The 23,101-nt window shown below is 42.3% G+C and overlaps 1 protein-coding gene across 13 annotated transcripts in view; it reads left to right on the top strand.

The window, feature by feature from the left end:
• foxp1b (forkhead box P1b) overlaps positions 1 to 23,101 on the top strand; it is a 187,828-nt gene that overhangs the window by 142,385 nt on the left and 22,342 nt on the right. For 9 of the 13 annotated variants that reach the window (XM_063910559.1, XM_063910560.1, XM_063910570.1 and 6 more), the window contains 5 exons: positions 267 to 404; positions 612 to 734; positions 5,009 to 5,159; positions 12,412 to 12,610; positions 18,796 to 18,912. In XM_063910559.1, coding sequence (XP_063766629.1) covers positions 267 to 404; positions 612 to 734; positions 5,009 to 5,159; positions 12,412 to 12,610; positions 18,796 to 18,912 — 728 coding nt within the window. The remainder of the gene's footprint in view (positions 1 to 266; positions 405 to 611; positions 735 to 5,008; positions 5,160 to 12,411; positions 12,611 to 18,795; positions 18,913 to 23,101) is intronic. The other 4 variants (XM_063910564.1, XM_063910568.1, XM_063910565.1 and 1 more) reach the window with 3 other exon arrangements.

Below are 23,101 nucleotides of genomic sequence, written 5' to 3'. Positions count from 1 at the left end.
AGGCTTTCTTTACATCATTTATTACATGTAAACATGTAGTTTTCCATGCAAAATATCCTTAAATATGCTTTAATATACTTTGAACTGAATATCTTTGGATTTTAAGCATTTTAAAAGATATTACCTTGAACTAAAACTGGATGGACATTTTTCCAACTTTGTCCCTATTTTCTGCCATTTGTAGACAATAAATCCAGTAAAATTAATCAGCCTTCATTCGCTTGTTGCTTTATATTTACGTCTATTTGCTTGTTTGTGTGTTACAGGTTCCAGTTTCAGTGGCTATGATGACACCCCAGGTAATAACTCCTCAGCAGATGCAGCAAATCCTTCAGCAGCAAGTCCTGAGCCCTCAGCAGCTCCAGGTTCTCCTCCAGCAGCAACAGGCCCTCATGTTACAGCAGGTAATGTGCATCTGACATAACCGTCTAATTCATCTGTAAATCTTCTTTATGTATAGACAGCCCTTCACAAAGATACATTCACTTTAAGCTGCTATACTTTTCCCTTTCAACACTCCTCAAAGTATTGAGAATTCGCCCAAAACCCACCGCTGAGTTTATACGACTGACAGACTTTCACTCACGTGTCGCCTTCTGTCTTTCCTGCAGCAGCAACTCCAAGAGTTCTACAAGAAGCAGCAGGAACAGCTCCACCTCCAGCTCATACAGCAGCAGCAGCAGCAGCAACAGCAGCAGCAGCAGCAACATGCGGGCAGCAAGCAGAATAAAGAGGTAGGCTGACATCACACCGAGCGCCTGCCATTACCAAAGCCATTGGCCAGACAGAGCATGGAAGGCATGTGCGCTCCCTCCCTCAACCCCATCTGCTTCCAGACTGTGGTTAAAGCACGGGGGAGGGGAGGGGAGGGAGGGGGGGATCAAGTGCACTCATGCTTCTGATTAGCATGTCAGACATGCTGCATAAATGGCTAAAACTGACTGATACAGCACTAAGAATACTCTTTCTTTCTGGAACCACATTATATGTATAGTGTTTTTAAAAAATCCATGTCTGACGTGCTTCTGATTAGCATGATTAGCAAATTAGCATGTCAGTAACGCAGGATAAATGGCAGCAACTGACTGATACTGTGCCAAGTACACTCTTTTTTCAGGAACCAGACTATATGTGTCTGACATGCTTCTGATAAGCATCATAAGAAAGCTCTTTCTTTTAGAACCATATTGTTTTTTTAAGTGTAATGTCTGACATGCTTCTGATTAGCATGATTAGTAAGTTTAGCTGATTAGCATGTCAGGTATGTGGGATAAATGGCAACAACTGATTGATACAGTGCAAAAACCCTCTCTTTTTTCTGCAACCACATTAAATGTGTAGTATTTTTAGTTTAACTACATGTCTGACATGTCTCTGGTTAGCATGTTTAAGTAATTAGCATGCCAGACATGCTAGATAGATGGCAAAACTGACTGATTTTTCCCTTAGAATACTCTTCATTTCTGAAAAGACATTACAGTTTTAGAGTTTTGCTTCTGATTAGCATGATTAGCAGCACAATAAATGCATAGTATTGAACCACTTACAATGGTATAGTTTTTTTAAGTAAATGTTCATGGCGGTTTGCATCTTTTCATGTTGGTTTTGGTTTATGTTTTGTCGCTTTAGATGAAAGCGTCAGCTAGATCTAATGTAATGGAGAGACTGAGCCTGGTGAATTGTTATAAAATGTGTATATTTAAAATAAACAAGTGTCCTGTGCTACAGAGAGATGACCGCTGCTGCGAGCGTCGTGTAATGAAAGGCAGGAACAGGGAGCATATAAATCTGAGAGGCTTTTCTCGGTAATTAACATGGAAATGGCAGAGGAAGAGAAGGCATGTAATTGTGAGATATCAGTGCGAGGAGAGAGCGCTCCAGCTTTGTTGCCTGTGCTCTCTCCTTGGCTCCCTCCAGTACGGGCAGTGCTCGCTCATAGGCAGCGTCTTAATGCGTGTTAATGACCGCAGGATACGAGCATCACTTTGGACAAAGCAAATTATTATTGTGCGGTCAGAAGAAGTTCAAAGACGAATCTGGGAATTTCTGCTCCCATCCCCGTTGAGTTCCGTGTTTGGATAGTGGAGGAAGCAGGAGAAAATTAAGCCCAATGTTAGACTCACACACATGCTCACACTTACACACACACACACACGTCCGCGTCCTGTCGAAGCTCCCAACTTCAAAGTCGTAGCTCCCTAATTAATGAACTGCGAGCTTCAGTTTGGACAAGTTGTGGCGTGATGCTCCCATAAATCAACATGACAGCGGAGCTCCTCGGCCTCAGATAGGGCCTGTCACCAAGTCGCATCTGATGTCAACACGAGAGGAGCAAGAGGGGGGAGAAAAGAGATGAGGGGAGGAGGGGAGGGGCAAGGAGGTGCAATTGATCAGTTGAATGGAGCATGAGAATAAAAGAGAAAACAACTTTTGAAGCATATTATGTATGATCACAGGAAATGGATGCAGCCTCGAGAGGCTCTCCCCCTCTGCCCGTGTTTTCTTTCTCTCCCCATCACCATCGCTCTCGCCTTTTTTCCTTTTTTTTCCTTCTCGTCGCAGCCATCAAAAGACAGAATAAGAATTATGCGGTGACTCCCCTGTGGCTGCCAGACAATAACCCCCTGTTGTTGCTTTGTGCCTCTTTTATTTTAAAGACATCAAAATTTAGTTTCTCAAAGATCTTTAACTTTATATTTGAAGCTCGACAATAAAGGCCTGCCAGTGTCACTCTTTATCATTTGTCAGGGACTGTATTTTTCTCTCCCTCATGCCACTTCTTGTTAACCTCTTATTTGGTCTATTGGGTCTCGGGCTTTTTTAATGTGTCTGCATGCTGGGAGCGCACAGGAGCTCCTGTCAGCTGATGGGACCAGAAGAGAGGAAAAAAAAAAAGGCATGTGAAGGGGAGAGAGTTAAATTCATTTGCAATGCTCGATTTTTCTTTCTTCCCTTTTTTTCCTCCAAGCCACCCTCTATTTATTTAGCTTTTTGATGAAAGACATTGTTCCCTGTGAACTCCCACCCCCGTAGCACTATTATCTTTCTGTCAGGGAGGAACAGAAAAGCGCTGAAGACATGAGAAACTTTCCTCACACTGAAGGGAAACGGGGGAATAAGATCAGTGCGGATCACAGTCCACCTGTATCCCGAAATCCACTGAAAACTCTCCCCTCTCACTTTCCCCTTTCCGTCATTTTGGGTTACATCACACACAATTCTGTAACTCCTCAATTATGACCCTCCGCCACAACTATCAGAGCGTCTTCCCTCCCTGATTGATCCAATGAGACTACTCCACTCGCCGTAATAGACCAGTGTTGCGCAGAGCTTTACTTTTAGAGTCAGTGCAGGGTGTGGGGTGGGGGTGAAGGCTAGTCTGTTAGACTCTCTTGACAAGCCGAACATGGAGGGTGTTTGTTTTCTATCTGGCTGTTTCAGGGAGTTTTCAGAGTGACCTGACGGCCGTGCTGCACAGAGACCTTTCTTGTGTGCACTTGATTGTGAGAAGTAAACAAAGTGGTGTATCCTGTGTTTGGTAACAGGGCGCGGTGCACAGCTTGGCAGCCCCTGCACTGCTTTTAGTGCCCCCCCCCCACACACCCACACCCACACCCACCATCAGCTGCTTGACTTATGGCCTTGTGTACTCATAAACAGGCCGGGCATCCTGTTGAGTCTCAAAGCTTATTGTATCATTTGGAAAAATACAAAAGCTGTTCTGACAGACCTACGGGAATGATTAACAGTCAGGGATGTTGGTTGTTTGGTCTGAAACGACTAAGATTTTTTGAGGAATTAAGTGGGGCTACTGCATGATTGTTTGGAGGGGAAGACAGTTTTATGGACATGTCAACTAATGCACATTGGAGGAAATCCAATTCCACTAAATGTTTTTACCATTTCGGTATTTAGGAATATTGTAGGGCTGACCATTGGTGCTTTAACATTATATTTACGCAATGAATAGTGGATAAATAATCATCATCAATGTGAAAATAATGACTAAATTGGAAAATAGGAGCTATTAAAGTCTAGTCTAGTTCTGCAGAAAATGACATCTCTGTAATTCAACCTTTAAGACCCCTGAAATCTGAAATCCAAGACTAGATTTTGTCACGTAATATAACATGAATATATTGCCCAGCCCTGAAATCTAAATTTGGATTGGTCGAATGTCTTTAGTCAAGAGCAACCCCATTTTGGGTTCATTTTGCTGAGTTCACTGATTACTCGTTGAGAGCATGGGACTGCAGAAAGGGTTGAAAGTAATCTCTCCTGTTATCTAAAGAACATCTCTCATTTGTTTTGACTCTAAAGGGATTGGGGATATTGGATCATTTCCTTCTATTTATTATTCTGACTTGTCTCCTTTTCTTCTCCGCTCGCACATCACCTCTCAAAGTTCACACGTTTTACTAACTAGAGCCAGAGAAATGTCCTCCGCCTAACCCTAAAGACACAGCAGCCATTAGCTTTGATGAAACAACACAACAGCTATCTTTTTGCTAGTTGACGATGCAGAGCTGGTTGTGGGGAAAAGTGTGTCCCTGAACGCAGCGCCATGCCGGGGAGAGTTGGGAGAGTTGCTGGGATGGTTATTAAGCACTCTGGTTTAGTCACACGTTGTTTGCTGAATTATGAATGGCTGTAATTAAATTCCTGTGGCTCTTATTATGAATGATTAACTATGTTGTTTCATTGTTTGTCATTTGCCTCGCGACTCCTCGTTAATTATCGGAGAGAGAGAGAGAGAGATGTACACTGCACCTGTCTCCACACACTAAAGGAAAAAAATTATGAAAATCACACTGGGCTATTGTGCACGATAATCCATTAATGTGTTTCCTTATGAATGAATGTGTTGTTCTACTACCTATGAACTTCCTGTACCCGGAACTATAGATGTTCTTCCCGAACAGCGTACGGGAATGTTTGCACTGGCATTTATGCTTTTATATTTCTGTGTGTTTGCTGATGGTGTGTCTCGTGTGTTTGTGTCCCCCAGCAGCAGGTGTCGGCCCAGCAGTTGGCCTTCCAGCAGCAGCTCCTGCAGGTCCAGCAGGTCCAGCAGCAGCATCTGCTCAACCTCCAGAGGCAGGGGCTGCTCACCATCCAGCCTGGACAGACCGGCCTGCCGCTGCACTCCCTCACTCAGGGTCAGTACCTGAACACACCACAGCACTGTATGTAACCACAACTAACCCCACTGCACTCCTGTCAACAAAACACTGAAACACAACTACATCTGGGGACAATGAAACACCTCTTTTTAACATGATTTAACCCAACAAAAGTCCATTTAAGGTTATCATTTATCTGTTTATTGATACCATAGCACTGCATATAAATACTGCTCAACGTTGAACAAACAAAACTCTGTCTAGACTAAAATATGACACCTGATGTTCAGTGTCAAAAGATGTATGCCAATGGGGATGATCCTGGTCTTTAAAGTGAAATCCTATATGGGTCTGTTGGAGCGTAGGAAGTGTTAAAAACTATAGTGCCAGAGTCTTACAATTAGAGAAAGAATAAACGGTTGAGGTATTTAAAATACTTTTTGACTCCACTTGTATATCTTATAGGACATGGCGACCATTTTTAACGTTCATGAAAGGTTTAATAGCCAAGTTACCAAGGCAAATCAAAAATGCTCGAGTGTAGTAAAAAACAAAACGAGTATCAGCGAATATATCACTATCCAGCCTTTGTAATTCTCAAGTAGTTTAGATGCTTCTGCCTTAAATAAGGGCTCTTCCCTAACTGATTCATCATTTCCTATTTATAAAAATAATAATAAACTGAATTAGAAGACAGATTTACTATAGTCAACCACGACCAATTGTGCTGTGACTTCAGCCATTTGTTTGTCTATCTTTCTAAATGTTTTTATGCTCTAATTTTTGTCTTATTCTGGGGGGGGGGGAACCCACACACACACACACACACACACACACACACACACACACACACACACACACACACACACCTGTTATTCTGTCTTTGACAATGTATTTGTTGTTCAAGAAAAAGGAAAATGAAGTTTAAAATACTTCTTGACATGCCTACAAATCTAGAATAATTTCAAGGATTTAGACATTGCTATGATTTGTGGAAGAACAAATAGAAATGAATAAGGTAAAGGTGTTAAATAGAGTGCAGACGAGAACAAACTATTAATTATAAGCGTTCAAATCCTCAAATTATCGTACAATATGGCACGTTCAGTCCAAATCATCATACTAATGTGATAATGATCGAACATTATGCAACAACACTGAACAAACCCTGTGAATGTTTTTATTATAATAAGGAACATACTTAAAAATCAAATGTGAAAGCAGATGAGGTTTTCAATTGTTGTGGAGGAATTGAACGTCTTTTACAAGCCACCTGCTAATGTATAAAGCACATTGCTTGAGTGTTTCGTTTGCTACTGTTGCTCTGCATCACAACCTGTTCAAATGTGCTTAGTCAAAGTGAACAACAAACCACTTGAGTGTGAAACCAAATACTGTGTGGTTTTACTGGCTCAGGACACACCTACCATAAATCTTAACTAAACACTTACTTATTAAAAAATGGATAATCCCTCCGGGTTCACTGTTTACTGCAGGATCATTGTGGTGAGCCACAATCTATCATAGATTAGTAACGGGACGAGAAAAAAAAAGCCAAGTTATTTTGATGGTTTATTTATTGCTTTAATGCAAAGAAAAAGGATGTTTTTGAGCCACTAATATATGAAGTATTTCTACTAGGGATGCACCAAAAATGTCCGCCGATACCGATGTTAAGAATAACATTTTTGCCGATGGCCGATGTTTTACTCTGCAACCTGTAATGGTAGCACAATGCAGACTAAGGCAGCCTATCCCTTTAAGAGAGAGAGTGGGGGATACGTGTGTGCATGTGTAAGCGCGAGAGAGAGGTTGAGCGAGCCATAGTAAGTTTCTGGAAGTTAACGGGAGTAGCAGCAAGTATAACACAGTCACAGATATATACGGCGGCCTCCCAAGAACACTGAAGAATGGATTTAATTTACCGATCCTCCAGACATCCTGTACACGGGGCAGAATCCTGCAGCATGCGCAGCGTGCAGCAGCAGCTCCTCACAGAGGAGAGGAGATGTCTTTTGTGTCATAATAAAGTCAAATCTTTAGGTTTTGGAGCAACACATTAAGACATTGTAAACCTTTAGAAATTTACCTCAGAATTTGAGATGGTGAGATGGACAGTTGACGTGTTTTAGACCAATTAGTTGTAAAAAGGCATTTTAATGGAAAATGTAGAATCTCTTAGTTGAAGCCTTATTTTTATACAGTTTTTTTTATCATCCTGGACTTTAGAAGTATTAAAACGCCCACTGTTCAGAGTGTCCATACTTTGCCCTTGAACTCTCTGCCCCGCTTGTGATTGGCATCCTGGTGGCAGTCTCCTTCAGCCTGTAGGAAGACTGGATCTATTGTTCGTAAACTGCCCGTGAACTTGTCATTGTGAGCGTCTGTAACTCGATAGGAGTCAATACTTGTTGTTTGGCCAGGAAGTTTATTTCTTTATTTATCCTTGTAATATTTTGTTAAGGAGCAGTCGCCTTGTGACAAAGACGCCATCATAAAGGTTTCAGAACATGACATTGACTATTCATTTCCAGCTAAGACAAACAGTTTTGAAATAACAAGATAAGAGCGATAAAAAACGGTGAGGGTTGGGGAGTGGTTAGGTAATAGGCAAACACAAACAGGGTTTGTACAGTGGTGTTATTGTTTGGACTGGGTATGGAATCACTCATCCACCCTCAAACGATCGCCATGGGCACAGGCGCGGAGCGTCGCCACGTTGTGAGTGTGCTCTGCTGAATTGCTCTGTGTCAAATGTCTAGCAAACACACACACACCCCTTGAGTAAAGCATTAGGTTGTGATATTGCTATGCACTGTACTGCTCATGGATTTTACAACAGTCCAAGAACATCCTGCTGACACTGGGTCATCACCAAATACCTGAAAGGCTTCTCACTTTATCTAAAGAGTTGGAGTTTTTTAATTGAAATCCCTTTTAGTTCACTTTGTCATGAGTGAACTGTTTAAAGAATAGGGTTTGAATATTCAGTTTCATCAGAACAAGCTAAGACTTGTTTCACATTGTAGACAGCCCTATCTGGGATTGTTTACATTAGCTAGCTGGTCGGCTCTGTTGTGATTGGTCAACCGCTGAGAGATGTCCCGTCCCTTAGCCTATCACGTACAATGCGTCGGAGCGCTCGCCAATAGAAGCACAAGTGTTGCAAAGTTATGTCACTATGTTCCAAATAGAAGCCATGCTGGTAATAACTGGTTATAAGGAATGTTTCCCACCAGTTAGTGAACCATTTGAATGGAGTTGTATGCAAATATCTTGGAGGTCTGGAATGTACAGTCACTGTTGCTGTTGTCTCGTTTCTCACAACCGGTAGAACCTGGTTAGTTTGTGTATCGGTCGTTGGTAAACTCTGTGCCTTCGACAGCTGTTACAACACTCAGGTTTTTCTTGTGCTCCAGGCCCCCCCCGGTTTGTCTTCCTATCCTACACATTTTCTGCTTGACTGTTTGAAGTTATTGATGACCTTTCTGTTTTCCACATCACTAAACTCTTTCATGCATCAGCGGGCCAGGGCCTGTGGTGCCCAGATCTAATCTGCAATACTCAGCTAGCAGTTAGCACGGCGTCGGAAGTGATGAGTTGATCTGCTCCGTTTGGGTCCCGCTGATTATGGATTCAAACTTGCAGGGGGAGGTGGGGGGAGGGCAGTAAATTGGCATGACTTTTTAACTGATGGTTTCGAGATCTAGATATCCATAGGATGCTTTTCAGGAAGCCAGTGTTTTAAATCCCATGTGAAGAGACAAAAAAAGGAACAAAGGGTTGTCAGATAACAGGTCACTGTAACAGAGTCATTAAACACAAGCAGGTGTGCAATCTGCAGTTGTGTTTCAGATACTACTGAGCTCATTTCTTCATCAGTCTCCTGCTGAGTAGCATCATCGACTGAGACGGATTACTGTCATTTTTTTCCTGCCAAAACGACGGACTGAAGGAATGCATTTGGGTCGACCGTGCAAACATTTGATATCACTAATTAAGTACAAACTCGCAGATAGCAGGGTTTTGAGTGAAAACAATTGCTCACATTATCTGGAGTGTAATTTGTTTCTGTTGTCGTAAATTCTTCTGACGTTAATGTTCAAAGTGTTGGAAGCGGCCAGACGCTATCTGTTATAAATTACGACGACGTGTTCGGGGCGGATACAACTCTCATAAATATAAAATTTGATCCAACCCTACCCTCCCCCTCCTCACAAAAAGCCTGTCCTCTTGACCTGATAAGTGAGTCAGTGGCTGCTCATGTTGCTCAGGTGTGTGTGTGTGTGTGTGTGTGTGTGTGTGTGTGTGTGAGGTCGCTCTGCAAGAGAGTGAGTTCTTGAAGCTGCACAACATCATTTAAGCTGTCTGGGAGAGGCCAGTGGGACAGTGACAAGACAAATTTGTCGGTAATATGAAAGCAAAGAACGTGGCGAGCCATGAAGTGCTCACGGAGCAGCGGCACATCGGGGACGGCGGCGGGTAATGCGGCTGACCTGTCAGTGATTGATACATCCAGCAGTGGGCTACTGGTAATAGTTCCTGCGGCATTAGGACAGGACATATTTCAGGCCTAAGGGGTGCATATCAGCAGGCCAGTGATTACGGCAACATAAACAGGGGTGCAGTAAAGGTCCCAGCCCGGCGGAACAATAAACTAATAGCGATGTCAGTGTCCCCCCACGGCACCACGAGGAGTAACAGCTTGGTTTAAAGACACCGGAGCACTAGGGGCCATTTTTTATTTGTGGGGGATGATGGCCTGCAACTGATGTCATTATGAACCTTAAATCAACTTTCTGCTTGCCTGAACATGGTCACCTGGGTGCAGGGGGACAAGGACGGGAAAAGGTTGAAGAGCTCGGCCTGTCGGTGTGCCAGAGCTACCTGCCGAGGTGAAATTGAGTTGAGAGACCGGTGATCAATCAAGTGTCCCAACAACATACATTTTTTAAAGTGCTTGTCCGTGTTTCCAGGCCGTAATGAGCGGAACAGTTGTGTTGAAAAATGGAAAGGGGAAAGATAAACCAATCCGCCATTTAAAGGACGGACAAACCGGGGGACCCAAGGAAGAGGATTTCCAGATCAATGTCATTATGTGTCCCACAGTAATCAGATGGAGAGCATTTCGACCCAAACACAAAGTATAATACCCTCCGAGACGTTTCTGTAATGACATTTTATTGTCATTTATGTGGAATCATGAGCCATAGCTGTTGTTGGGTTTGAAGAGGTTAGGGTTAGGTAGGAGTACGGAGAGGGACGAGCAATAAAACTAAGGACTAGATCCAGGAAGAGACAGCTCGGTCCCACTCCGTTACCTCTCTCATCAGACCGCTCTATCCGTTGCGGTTTCATCTGAGTAAACAGTGGCGTCGGGGTCACCGGGACTGCTGGGTAATTGAGCCAGTGTGGGCCGCCCTGTCAAGCACATCGGCTAAAAATACATCGCCCACTGTCACCGGGCACCAAGTGGGGGGAAAATGATTGTTCCCACTGTCGGAGCGCAGGACACTCGCATCAACGGTGACCTTCCACTTCAAGACCAGCCTTCATGGACACAAAAAAAAAACTTTTTACTCCAAAGTTAAAGCATCAAAACAACAATGGATCGTTTGAGAAATGCAACGGCACATGAGCACTCATTATTAGCATGCCGTAACACAGAGCGCGATATTAAGCATGTTTAGCCTGTCATGGACGTGCGCTTCGATTAGAGCACATCAAGGCGTTGAAGAGAGTACGGGAGAATACAGGCAGCGTGTTGAGATATTCCAATGAGGAAAGACGCTCCTTGGAACGTGGAAAGGTTATTGATTTGTCCTGTAATCATTTCCTGCTCTTTGATATGCAAACGATCTAGTGTGAATTTACAGCAATCCTATCAGACTCATTTCACAGTTCTTAGCCCCTTGCGTCTCTCCGGAGTCCTCCGCCTCATTAGGCCAATGTTCTCCATTACCAGCATAATTAAAATCTTTAGTAGCTTATCAAATTAAAAATGTTTTTTCCGCTGATCGTATTGAGATCTTCACCTCACAGTTATTTTCCACAACAGGAATAAATTAAGACTAAGCATTTCGCACACAATGTATGACAATCTGGTGCTTGAAAGGAGGCACTTCTGGTATCTATAGAGCTGGTGATGAGAAACAGGGGGAGAATGAGGGGAGGGCGGCGGTGGGGGGGTGTATAAACCCGAGAAGATAAGCATGTGCAAATCATCTTTCATTTGCCAGTGCTCATTTTGAGAATGGATTTAATTAATTGTAATGTTAAACGAGCGGTCTTGCCCATTTGCTCTGTGGTTTAAATTCACCGCATATCCGAGGGCTTCTTTCAGCATGCATTGAAACATGTGGCTTATTTAAGCACAGATTTGAATAACCCAGTACAAATCCACACACATTTACCCTCTTAGATCTTTCAGTGGGCTATTAAAATGTGCCCAGATGTTTGGACTGAAAACACAAATAGCTACAGATCTGCGCCCATGAGGGTTGAACCCATGTTACATATCTCCTCATTTGTGTTGAATGAAAGCAGACAGACAGTATAGATGGACAGATATATAATATAACAAAGGCTGTCTTCTCACAGACATACAAAATGAAGTACACAAGCATTATCCTTTTATTTATCCCCTTGGTGTTGGAGATTGCTGTCACTCTGTAAATGTTTTCCAGCCGACAGAAAAATGTCTTCTGTCTTCAAGGGATTTTAAAAAAAATTCAAAGGGCTGTGTGAGCTGCAGTGTGCTTGACTTGTTAAATGAGGTTTAAGTCTTCTGTGTCAATTGGAGGCGGTGCAGAGCTTTAAGTATTTTGCACATTAATGCGCTTTTGAGAATATTACCCCAGGGTCCTGTTTCTCAGGGAGGCAGGGGTGGGATGTTTTTCCGAGCGTTGCTATTGTAAACTTTCCTGTTGTGTATGTTCTGCGTAGCTCTTGTTGTCGAGAGAAAATGACGGTGATTATTCAGATTTCATGCCTTGTCTGGGTGTTAATTATTTACTCTTGAGCATGAAATCTGCGTGAATGCCAGGGATTTGTGTATACAAACACGCTCCAGATCACAGAGAGAAATGGGAGGGAGAGAAGGAGGTGGCAGAGAGAGAAATAGAGAGAGGGGTAGTGGTGGGGGGAGCTCTCAGTGCATTACCCTGTAGTGGAATATTTTCTAATTAATACTCGGCTTTGTTTACAGACGCTTTGATTTAATTAAGTGATGAAGAGGAGAGTTGGATTAGCTGTTAATTGATTTAATTATCCAATTTGTTTGTCTCAGGCATGATTCCAGCGGAGCTGCAGCAGCTGTGGAAGGAGGTTACACACGCTCAAGTGAAGGAGGAGCACAACAACAGCCACAACAACAACAACAACGGCCACCGGGGTCTCGACCTGTCCTCCCCGGCGCCGCCAAAGAACCCACTCCTCAACCATCACGCCTCCTCCAATGGGCAGTACATGAGTCACAAGAGAGAAGGGTGAGTCTCACAGACTTTTATATATACAGTATTCTGTTTTCTCAGGGGTGATTTTACAATGTTTTTTTGGTTAGAATCCTGAAACTATGTTCACGTCTGGTTCCACGACAGAAAAACTGATGGGGTTAGGGTTAGGGTTGGGTAAGGGAGTCTGGCTCTCTGGGATAAAGGAATGTTAAAAACGTTCTGAAAAATTCAAAGAATTCCATTAAATGATTTAAAATTGATTAAAATGTCAAAACATTTCATAAAATGATTTAGTTGAAAATAAAGATTAAATGCAAGGGTTAGGGTTAGGGTCAGAAAACACCCTAATACTGAATCTCTAAACTTGTACTTCAAATATCATTATCAAAATTGTCTTACTAAACAAAACATCAAAGAATTTAAAACTTGTGTTTGCCCCAAAGCTTAATTTCTGCATTAGACAAATCCCAATGGCTTTTTTTTTTTAAGGAACCCATTCAACACTCAATTACAGGTTGGCCTACAAAAACGTGACAATAACAATTAAGCGTGTGAAACAGTCTTTGATGTCAGAGGACCTACGTACCATATCTTCCCATTTAAAATAGCTATATCTCACTGGGCCTTGGTAGATAGATTTGTCCCTATTGGGTTTACAATACTTTTAGTATTAAGGTATTTCTTTCATTATGGCCAACACAGTCACTACCCCACTTTTTGGATACAGCTAGAGGTTTGACCTACACTACACACATATCACTGCCACCAAGTACACTGTAGCTGTTTTGCATACAACCCCTTTCCTTTGAATCCTTTGAATTATTTACTGGTTGCATGTGCAGCTGTACATTTTATTTGTGATGTAATAAGATCACAAATATCTTCTTAGACAGGAAAACCAGTTCCTTGGGAACTGGTTGACTCGCAGTATCAACACGATCATCACCTGTCACACCAGGAATTACAGACATTTAGAGGAACAACAAACAATGCTAGAAAAACAAACACTGGGTGTATCGTATTTATTTTCAAAACCAGTATGAATCACGAGTAAAATATGTTTGCGCTCTGGGCTGTGTGTCTGCGTCTTTAAGGAAGGAATTAATTTGGCATCTTACACATTTGCTTCTTTTCTTGCACCAACGCCTGATCTTTGAACTGCTAGTGAGGAGCCTCCAGGCGCCGTGAGCTCACTGCATAACATCTGACTTGTGTTTCAGTGATCAAAAAAACCTACGTGTCATTATGAAAGCAATGCCGATGAAAACATGTTTAGTGCTGTAAAGCGGCATGCCTTTGGAGGTGAAGAGGGGCTGTTGGGGGGGGTTGTTATAGAGAGGATCTGAGTGACTACTTGGAGAGGAAATGCTGTGATTCACTGATGGAGAGATGCAAGCAGCTATTTCTTTTCAAGCAGTGATATCAGTTTAGTTAAACCAATTCATAATACCTGTAATGACTTATCCTCTTTGCTGTGATTCAAAGTTATCTTCCAGCACAGACACTGGAGGAAAAATAAAAAATGGCTCCCAGAGATGACAGTATCCACAGGCTTCCAGCTCTTCATCCACACTGGGTTTTTTTTGTTGTGTCAGTGGAGGATATTGATTCGCTCACTCCATCACACACTGTTGCAAACAAGGTGAGCGTCGATGGCAGGGGGAAAGTCGAGAAGCTGAGGGCTCCATGAAACATTGGAAAAGACATAACGCAAAAGCCGGCAGCTTTTGCGTTATGTCCCCCCCCCCCCCCCCCTTCTGCCTGGCGCTGACTTTCAGAGATTAAAGAAGATGTCAACAGCAGTTTAACACAAGCTTAAGTGAAGAAAGGAGTCTGAATATTCTCCCAGTATCTTAGATCTGTCAGAAAACCGAGCAGGTGATTCTCATCCAGCGCATCTGCTCGAGGAATTTACGGATTACCTACCCAGCCTCCCAATGTGCAAAAGCTAAAGGAACGACGACGACGACGAACACAAAACATTGCTTATTAAATGATGCTAATTTAGATCCACACATGACCAATAATCCTCTCTTTTTTGAGGAGGGAAATCACACAACTATCAGGAGCATTGTTCCCCCTGCTCGCCTTTTGATGATGCAGACTCAATTCTAATCAGACTCCATGGGAAGAAGAAAAATGAAATATTATTAAGTGTGGTTATTCTAAGCAAGGCTCTGAGAAAAAAAAACGTCTGTGTTATAATCCAGGGATTTGAATAATCAGGTTGAAGATAATGGGCTGGGCCGGCCCGGGCGTAAATAGAGAGCATCCACTCATCCTCCCAGCGCTGAACTTAATGAACTTTTAATTGATGCGGTTTTGCAAGTCCTTTTTGTCATGCAACAGAAACAAGCCTCTCTGCTGATGGGCCTGTTTTCCCGACTGGCTTCAGATTGGTTTACAGCAGGCCCTAAGTACCATGTAGTTAGTTTCATGTGTCATATAAAATCTGCCCAGGCACAACGACGCCTGCAACTAAAACCTTAAGTGCATCCACAGGAATCACTCACCGGCTTTGCACTTCCGTCTTAAGGAAGGAGGAGAAATTCAATCACTGCCGGGCTTGACACACCGAAGACGAAGGCGAGCGTTCCTGCTTTTACTTGTCTCAAAAAAAAAAACACTCTGGCAAAGGCTGGGATTTCTTTTTCTGTTTGTCTGAACAACAAACCCTCGATATGACCCGGGTCTGAGTCTCTCAATCAGTCAGCTTCTGCGATGCACAGAACAAGATATACCCCTGTGAGCCGGGTCATCTTTATTCAATGCTTTGCTTATTTAAATGAAAATGTGGCTGATCTGTATCTGACACAAATTCCCAATACATCAGCTTTGTGAAGGTGGCGGGCGGCGGGTGATGGGGGGGGGTGTCGTCACAAAGCGCTTGGCCCACTTTGCTTCCCAACAACCATCAGTAACCACAGCTCAGGGACTGTAACACAGCAATCTGTTAAGGAGATAAATAATCAGATTTCGCACAGCACTCCCATCTCTCCTGCCTTTCATTTGTCTTACACCAAGAAAAGTGATAATTAAATCATTTAGGGTGAACCATATTGGGCACGGAGAAGACAGGAAGGGAAGGATCGGGCCTAGAGAGTTAAAAAAGGGGATGGATGGAGGATTGAGGGGGAGGAAACAAGGGAATATATATTTTCTAATATGAACTCCTGACAATATTTGGATAATCAGGTCCGCACATTGTCAAGAGTTTCCCTTTCAGACCAAAACAAGAGATTGTCTGTTTCAGAAGAGTTCTCACTTGCCAGAAATACTCTGTTTTGGACATGCTGTAGTTGGGTCATTTAGCAACAGAGGATCCATACTTGTATTGCTCTTTTAAGACGGATATTCCCTAGTCTCGACTTCTTTCCAGCTAGACATCTTCGTTGGCAAATTGGCGAAAAACACCCGCCTTTTTTACCATCCAACGCTTGTTTTTGTCCGGTTTCAATCCAGCTAATTTATAAATGCGAAAAGGATTGGTTCCATTCATACACGTGCTCAAACGGACATCAAACCACCTTTGTATCCTGACGGTAAAGTCTATTGTCTGGTCCTAATGAATACGACCTCTCGAATGCCTCTCCTCCTAATGTGTAGATAATGTAAGGGTTGAGTGAGAGTGTTGTGACTGGCTTACCGTGCATGGTGGCCAGACTCTGACCTAGCATGGTGGACATCAATCTTCCCTTTTTTCCCGCTGATAGATTGAGTCCATCAGCCCAGGACGATGCCATAGATCACAACTTGTTTATGGCCCAAAGCATCTCATCATGAGAAGAAGTGAACTAGAAATCCAGACTCATCTTTGTGTCTGCACATAAACACGGAGCAACACCTTTCTGTCCGGGTCTGTGGACACTGTAATGTTCCCTCTCCGCTAAAGGAAGCTGATGACACGGTTTTTCCTCGTCGCTGTTACAAGGTCATTAGGGTGTTCTCTCCCCCCCCCCCCCCCTCCCCCCGGGCTGCCTGACAAAAATAACATCCTGACAGACCTGTCATGGCAGTCAAATTTAACACAACAAAGCTTTTTTTGTGGAGGTTTTTTCTCCCTTAAACATGTCCTCAAATGGGAGAAAACCCCATGAATCCTACACTCTTCTCCTATTACACTAATGTAGCTCATTTGGCGTAAATTCTGTCATTTACTACTGTTTAGCCCTCCACCATTTAAAAGGGCTCTTCTGCTCCCAGCCCCTCGCAGCGCTTTGTGCTCACTGATTCCCAGCGCACTCCACATTTCAATTTCGTATTAATACAGAATTAACCAACAAGCCTGCTCACAAAGAATAAAAAAAAGAAAGATCCCTTTAAATTAAAAATCAGCGTTACCTTCAGCAGTCCACAAATTTCCTTGTTATAAACTCATTATAATAGGCCGGCCCGCCATCTATTTATTAGCTGTATCAAAACAGAGGTCTTAATGTGAATGCATAATTCATAATTGAATTTTAAAAAAAATTGGACTTTTAAAAGAGGCGCAGGAAAAAAACTGCTAACCACATTCATGAATGCTTGACTGCTTCCTAATTGCAATGCAATTATCACATGTTATGAACAATGCCAAGTCCTAAGCAAGTAATTATAACACAGGGAAACTTGCGACGACCTTTTAAGATTTCCTACTTGAAGTACATCTCTGCTAACATTGATACAAATGAGATTTTAATCTGAACATCAGCGTGTTGAATCCTGCACGCCACGGTTAGATTACTTTCTGCTCACCTCCAAATCAACTGCTAAAATCAGAGCAGATGTGTGATTGGCTGAGCAATGCAAGAAGTATACTATCCTGCTCTATCCCTAATCTTTTATACAAGTTAGATTTGTAGCATTATTCCCACATGACTAAACATTAAATCTCCCTATCTGGCCATGGTTGTACAGAGCAGTGCTCAGACTGGCGGAGAAGCAGCAGTGTTGTCGCCACCACAAGCACAGGTGGCACGATATAGGCCAGTCCCCCAGGCTCTTGTACTCCGAAGTTGTGTGTCTTGTACGATGCCTGTGTCCATATGGCTGCCTGTCTCGCTCTATCAGCAGACACGGGTCGGTTCTCTCAGCGCTCATCGTGGCTATCCATGGTTCCCAGCCTCTCGCCATATGGAAGATGTTGTAAAGTTTGTTTTTCTGGAACGTTCCCCCCCGCTATTTAGACTGATTGCACCAAGCCATAAGCTCCCTGTAGATGCGCTGCTTGTCAGCCCCTGGTGACATGGATTGGTCAGTAGATAAATTGATACCAGGCGGGGATGTTTACACTTATGTGAAAAGAAAGATGCTTTTCCTTTCTGTGGGGGTTTCATGTTGTGGTACACACACTCCTCCAGGTGGGCTCCGGGACATGATGCAGCAGGAAAAGCAGCGGCTGAGGAAGCCCCGTAGCAGCCTTGATCAAAGTGAATTGAAACATGGCTCAGTGATACTAAATAATTACATATTGATTCGGTTGCTCTTTCACAACGTGAGTCCCCTCTTTTAAGAGAAGAGCAAGCAGAGATCACACAGGTACTCTGATCCGACACAAACCAGGTTCACAGATCAAGTCGAAGCAAAAGGTTTTCATGTGGAAACTACATCAGCGCTCACAGGGAGGTGCTAACCAGGCAGCAGCTTAGCAGCAGAAACCTGATTCTGTGACCCGCTGTGTTTGTCAGAGGTGGAGACACTTAATCTCTTTCTTTAGAATAAAACTTCACATTTTACTGTATGAGTTAAGTTTATTTATTATATAATGCGAGCTAATTCATTACCTAATCCTTTTTTTAATATAGGGGGTGCTTGAAGTGAATGTGTGTTTATACTATTTAATAAAACTTTAAGCTAGCTTACATTTTCTCCCCTTGTAATTTATTTTGACAGGCATGTTGTTAGAGGCTTTTATATCTAATCATAATCATCTGTTACATTATTATCTTGAATGATAAGCAAATCTAAGGGGCGGGACATCTCTAAACGGTTGACCAATCACAACACAGCTAACACAGCAGACTGGGCTCTGGTTGGTGAAAAGAGGTGCTGCAGCACAGGCAGTGTGAGAAAGATAAAGAGCGTTTTGAACATTAAAGCATGGAGACATGTCCCAGTAGAGACACTAAACACAAATCCTCTTCTAACTGATCTGTTTTACACCACCTCAAGTGTTTGTATTTGAGAAAACTCTCCAAATTCTTTTAGAATCTAAATCTGTCTCTTTCTGTGTCTTGCAGATCTACGCTAGAAGACCATTCCCACCATTCCCACCACAGCCACCCTCTGTACGGTCACGGTGTTTGCAAGTGGCCCGGGTGTGAGGCGGTGTTCGACGACTTCTATTCATTCCTAAAGTAAGCAAAAGTCCCGGTCAGATGTTTGTTTGTCTGCGATTACGTCTTTAGTGACCCCCCCCCTGGGGACTCCGAGGCACTACAGGTGCAGCCGGTTGTTTTTCCACAGCGCGGGTGCCTTGTCTTTGGCCCTCTCTCTGCACTGTGCCGGGGTCTCCTTCTGAGAACGGCATGGGCCTCTAATTCCTGTGATAAGTGCAGTTCCCATGGCGACAGGGGCCGTTTTTCCCAAACAAACAACGGTAGGATGTTTATCTGCAGCAGCCCACACTTAGGGCGCTCTGCATGTTTGCCCTTGTCACTGGACGGACAGGGGATTTGTGTGTGTGTGTGTGTGTGTGTGTGTGTGTGTGTGTGTGTGTGTGTGTGTGTGTGTGTGTGTGTGTGTGTGTGTGTGTGTGTGTGTGTGTGTGTGTGTGTGTGTGTGTGTGTGTGTGTGTGTGTGTGTGTGTGTGTGTGTGTGTGTGTGTGTGTGTGTGTGTGTGTGTGTGTGTGTGTGTGCCTTGCTCAGCTCTTTCTGTCTTTCTCTCAGTGGTTTGTTTGTCTTACTCTCTCCTTTCTCTTTCTCATGCTTTACTTCTGAGACTTTTGGTGTACAGTGTTGCTTGTTTTATGGAAGGCCCACAGCGCTGTGTTGAAGTTTAAACCTGCACACTAGGGGGTCTGAATATTAAGCGTAATCATGAATCAATTGATCAATAATCTTTAGATCTAAAGGAGCTGGCAGTGTGGCAAACTATGGCATTAAAGCCGAGCAAAGTGTGGAAAAGATTAGGAAGTGTTCATATTTCAAAATACATACAATTATTTTAATATCGAAAGGAAAACCAGAGACAAAAGGCAACATTTATTTATACACAAATAATAAATGTTTGACTGAATAGATATTAGTATTTCTTAGTCACTTACATAATAACATCTTCAAATAATTCAATGAAATGGTAAAAAAACAAATACAAATGGTGGCTGTTCTTGTTAAAGCTGTCTTTTTATTTCTCCAAAAACTTGCCAATTGCAAAAGTAAATTATGCAAAAATTAACCCTTTAAAATTGATATTTTGATATTTGATTTTTTTGTACGGAACACACAGTAATGCCACTTTGACTGGTCTTTGAGATGACCCTCTATGAGAGGCAATATCAAAGTTATTTTGGATATAAAAATCGTAATTGGATTCCGAGTCTTAGTAGATAGGATTCTCCTCTTCCCCCCCACCCTCATAATGTACCTAAGGAGCTCCAGCTTACCCAGGCCCCCCCCCTGCTGTGCAGCCTCTCCTCAGTGAGAGCAGGGGAACAGGTTGAACCCTGACACCGGCCTTTTGTTGTGCGCCATGTTTCCCCCGACTGAGTCACGCCGCTGTGTGCAGGAGGGGTAATCCAACACATAACAGCGCCATGGTTACGGAGAGGATGAAAACATCTGCATTGTGGCAGCAGATCAATGGCTCACTGTCACCCCGGATTAGTCGCACTTTAAACAAGATATGACACAATTCCATTATCCTAAAACAAGCACTCAGCGAGCGCCCGGTTCCCTCACACACACAGAGAGGTGCAGCGGTGCACAGGAAGCTCAGCATCTTCTGTCTTTGTCAACAATCTCAATCCTCTTCATCGACGTCAGCCGTGGAAAGTAACTAAGTACATTTCTGAGGTACTTGTACTTTACTTGAGTATTTCAAAGTTTGGCTAATTTATGCTCTCAATGTATACTTCTTCTCCGCTTCAATTTGGGAAAACACTTAGTAGTTTTTCTTATGTTTTGTTTATTTCAGGTTCATATTATTAATAAAAACATGTAATTAACCTCTGAATTATAGTGTGCCATTATAGATTAAAACACCTTGCAGGTAAATCCAGTAAATTCATATATATGATTTTAAAATAGGGCATTATGCAGTATGTAGTATGCATGTAGTAGTAAGCATGAGTACTTTAATTTTTGGTACATAAAGTATATTTTGATGCCAGTACTCAAAATATACTTTATGTAGCAAATACTTTAATACTTTTACTTAAGATTTTGTAAACAGGGCATTTACTTGAAATAGAGTATTTTAACCTTGTGGTATTTCTACTGTTAATTACAGTAAGTAGAATATCTGAGTACTTCTTCCACCTCTAAATAAAATACATTCATCTCAAAGACAGAAGAGATTTGAGCTAGTAGCTCATGTCCATCTGCAGTCCTTTGGCAGGTACTTTTAAATATATATTACTGCTTATACTTTTTCTACTTAGTATCATTTTGCAGGCCAGAGTTTTACTTTTTACAGAGAATTTTAACAATTTATAGTTCTACCTAAAATCTGAATACTTCTCTGATTGACGTAAATCTACTGTAAGTGAAAGTTTGCTCAATACAGAGCAGTTTCTGTGCAAGAGGAGAAAAGAGCCAGTTTTATTTAATAAACATCCTGTGACACGTAGTTATTAAACCACGTATCACACACATTTTTCAGCGCAGGGAGTGCCCTCCTAAATCCATCACTATTTATTGTATTCTGACATCGCCTCACCCTTTGTTTATAGAAGAGAGGGGAATTAAATTCAGCTCTGCCTTAAAAATGAAGTCTCTAAGTGCACTCTGCCATGTTTTTACAAGTGTTTTTATCATGGCAACATCTTGTTTACTTTAGTTGCCTGCTCAAACTGCTTGGAACATGTTAAGAAAACATTTGGGGAGAGTCTCCACAAAGCTGCCTTTGTTTAGCGGCGGGCGAGAGTGCGAGCAGCTCACCAAGGTGTTAACTCTCAAACCCTTAAGCACTTCCACATGAAAAACCCAGCGACTGATACTGCGGGCCTCCAAAAAACACTGGGAAAATAAAAACAAAGAATACATCAGAGTGCTCCTAGAGAAATCTCTGGGAGCAATGGTGGAAATGGAAGTGAGGATAGGTGTGTGTGTGTGTGTGTGTGTGTGTGTGTGTGTGTGTGTGTGTGTGTGTGTGTGTGTGTGTGTGTGTGTGTGTGTGTGTGTGTCTGTGTCTGTGTCTGTGTGTGTGTGTGTGTGTGTGTGTGTGTGTGTGTGTGTGTGTGTGTGTGTGTGTGTGTAGTCAGCAGAACACTGTGTACCAGAGAGAAAGGTGAGGACTCTAACGTCAACCACATTTCAGCTCCGCATGCCAACAGCAACAACTAACACGGGCCTGAAATGTTGTTTTAAACTGTGTGTATTTGTTCTGTCTTTTAAAGAAAACATCACATACCTACGTGCAATATCTTGATAAATACAAAAAGCACAGAAACCCTGTTCCTGTTTTTCGTGGAGGGAGGGGGAGTTCGGTGCACAGAAAGGCGGGATGCAGTTCATAGCAGAGGCTCAGGGTTTTTTTTTACGAGGGTCAGGACCCCTTCTCTCCAGTGTCCAGTCAGAGGTCAGAGCCAGGGAAACACTGCAGTGCCCTCTAGTGCTAAACACTCTGCTGAAACCACAGAGACTCATCTCACACCTCCAAAACACACAGATAAATGTTGAGTGAGTCATGCAGGATTAAAAATCTGAGACAGGAGTCCTTTATTTGTCCCACAGCGCAGACATTTGCCTTGTTATACAGCAAAGAGACAGCGCAGGTGGAAAGGCAAAACAAACATAAGAGAACATATTGGATAAAGAGGTGCTAATAAAATGAAAACTAATACATGTATTGGTAAAAAATAAGCTATAAAAAGTAGGCGAATATTCAAAAATAATGACTTAGCAGCAAGTCACATTAATAAAGAGGAGAAAACATATCGCATAAAGAGGTTTGAAACATATTAATAAAATAAAAAATGTATTTTATAAAAAGTAAACATTCAAAAATAATCAGGTAGCAGCATGTACCATTAATACATTGTCAAATAATAAGGAATGGAAAAGGGGAAGTCGGATACCTTTTATAAAATACATGTCATTTTCTGGAAAAGGTCAAAATCGTCCAAAAATGATATTTTAAAAATTGTGTAAAACACTGAAAACCTGTAAGGAAATTATACACACTACATTTATGATAACTGTAGAAATATTTTGAAATACGTTTCATTGCATTTTAAATGTAAATACTACTGTAAAGATTAATGCATTTCATTTAAAATTCCCTTAAACAGTGAAGAAGATAAACCGTCCTCAGAGACAGCTCGCAGCTCTGGGCCCGTAATAAATAATTAGAAATGTTAAAAGCAAAGAAAAAATTAATTGATA

The sequence above is a fragment of the Eleginops maclovinus genome, chromosome 20 (assembly GCF_036324505.1).
Source record: "Eleginops maclovinus isolate JMC-PN-2008 ecotype Puerto Natales chromosome 20, JC_Emac_rtc_rv5, whole genome shotgun sequence".
NCBI classification, from domain to species: Eukaryota; Metazoa; Chordata; class Actinopteri; order Perciformes; family Eleginopidae; genus Eleginops; species Eleginops maclovinus.
Note: the sequence above shows the minus strand (reverse complement) of the source record. Positions and strands in the feature narration are given on the sequence as shown.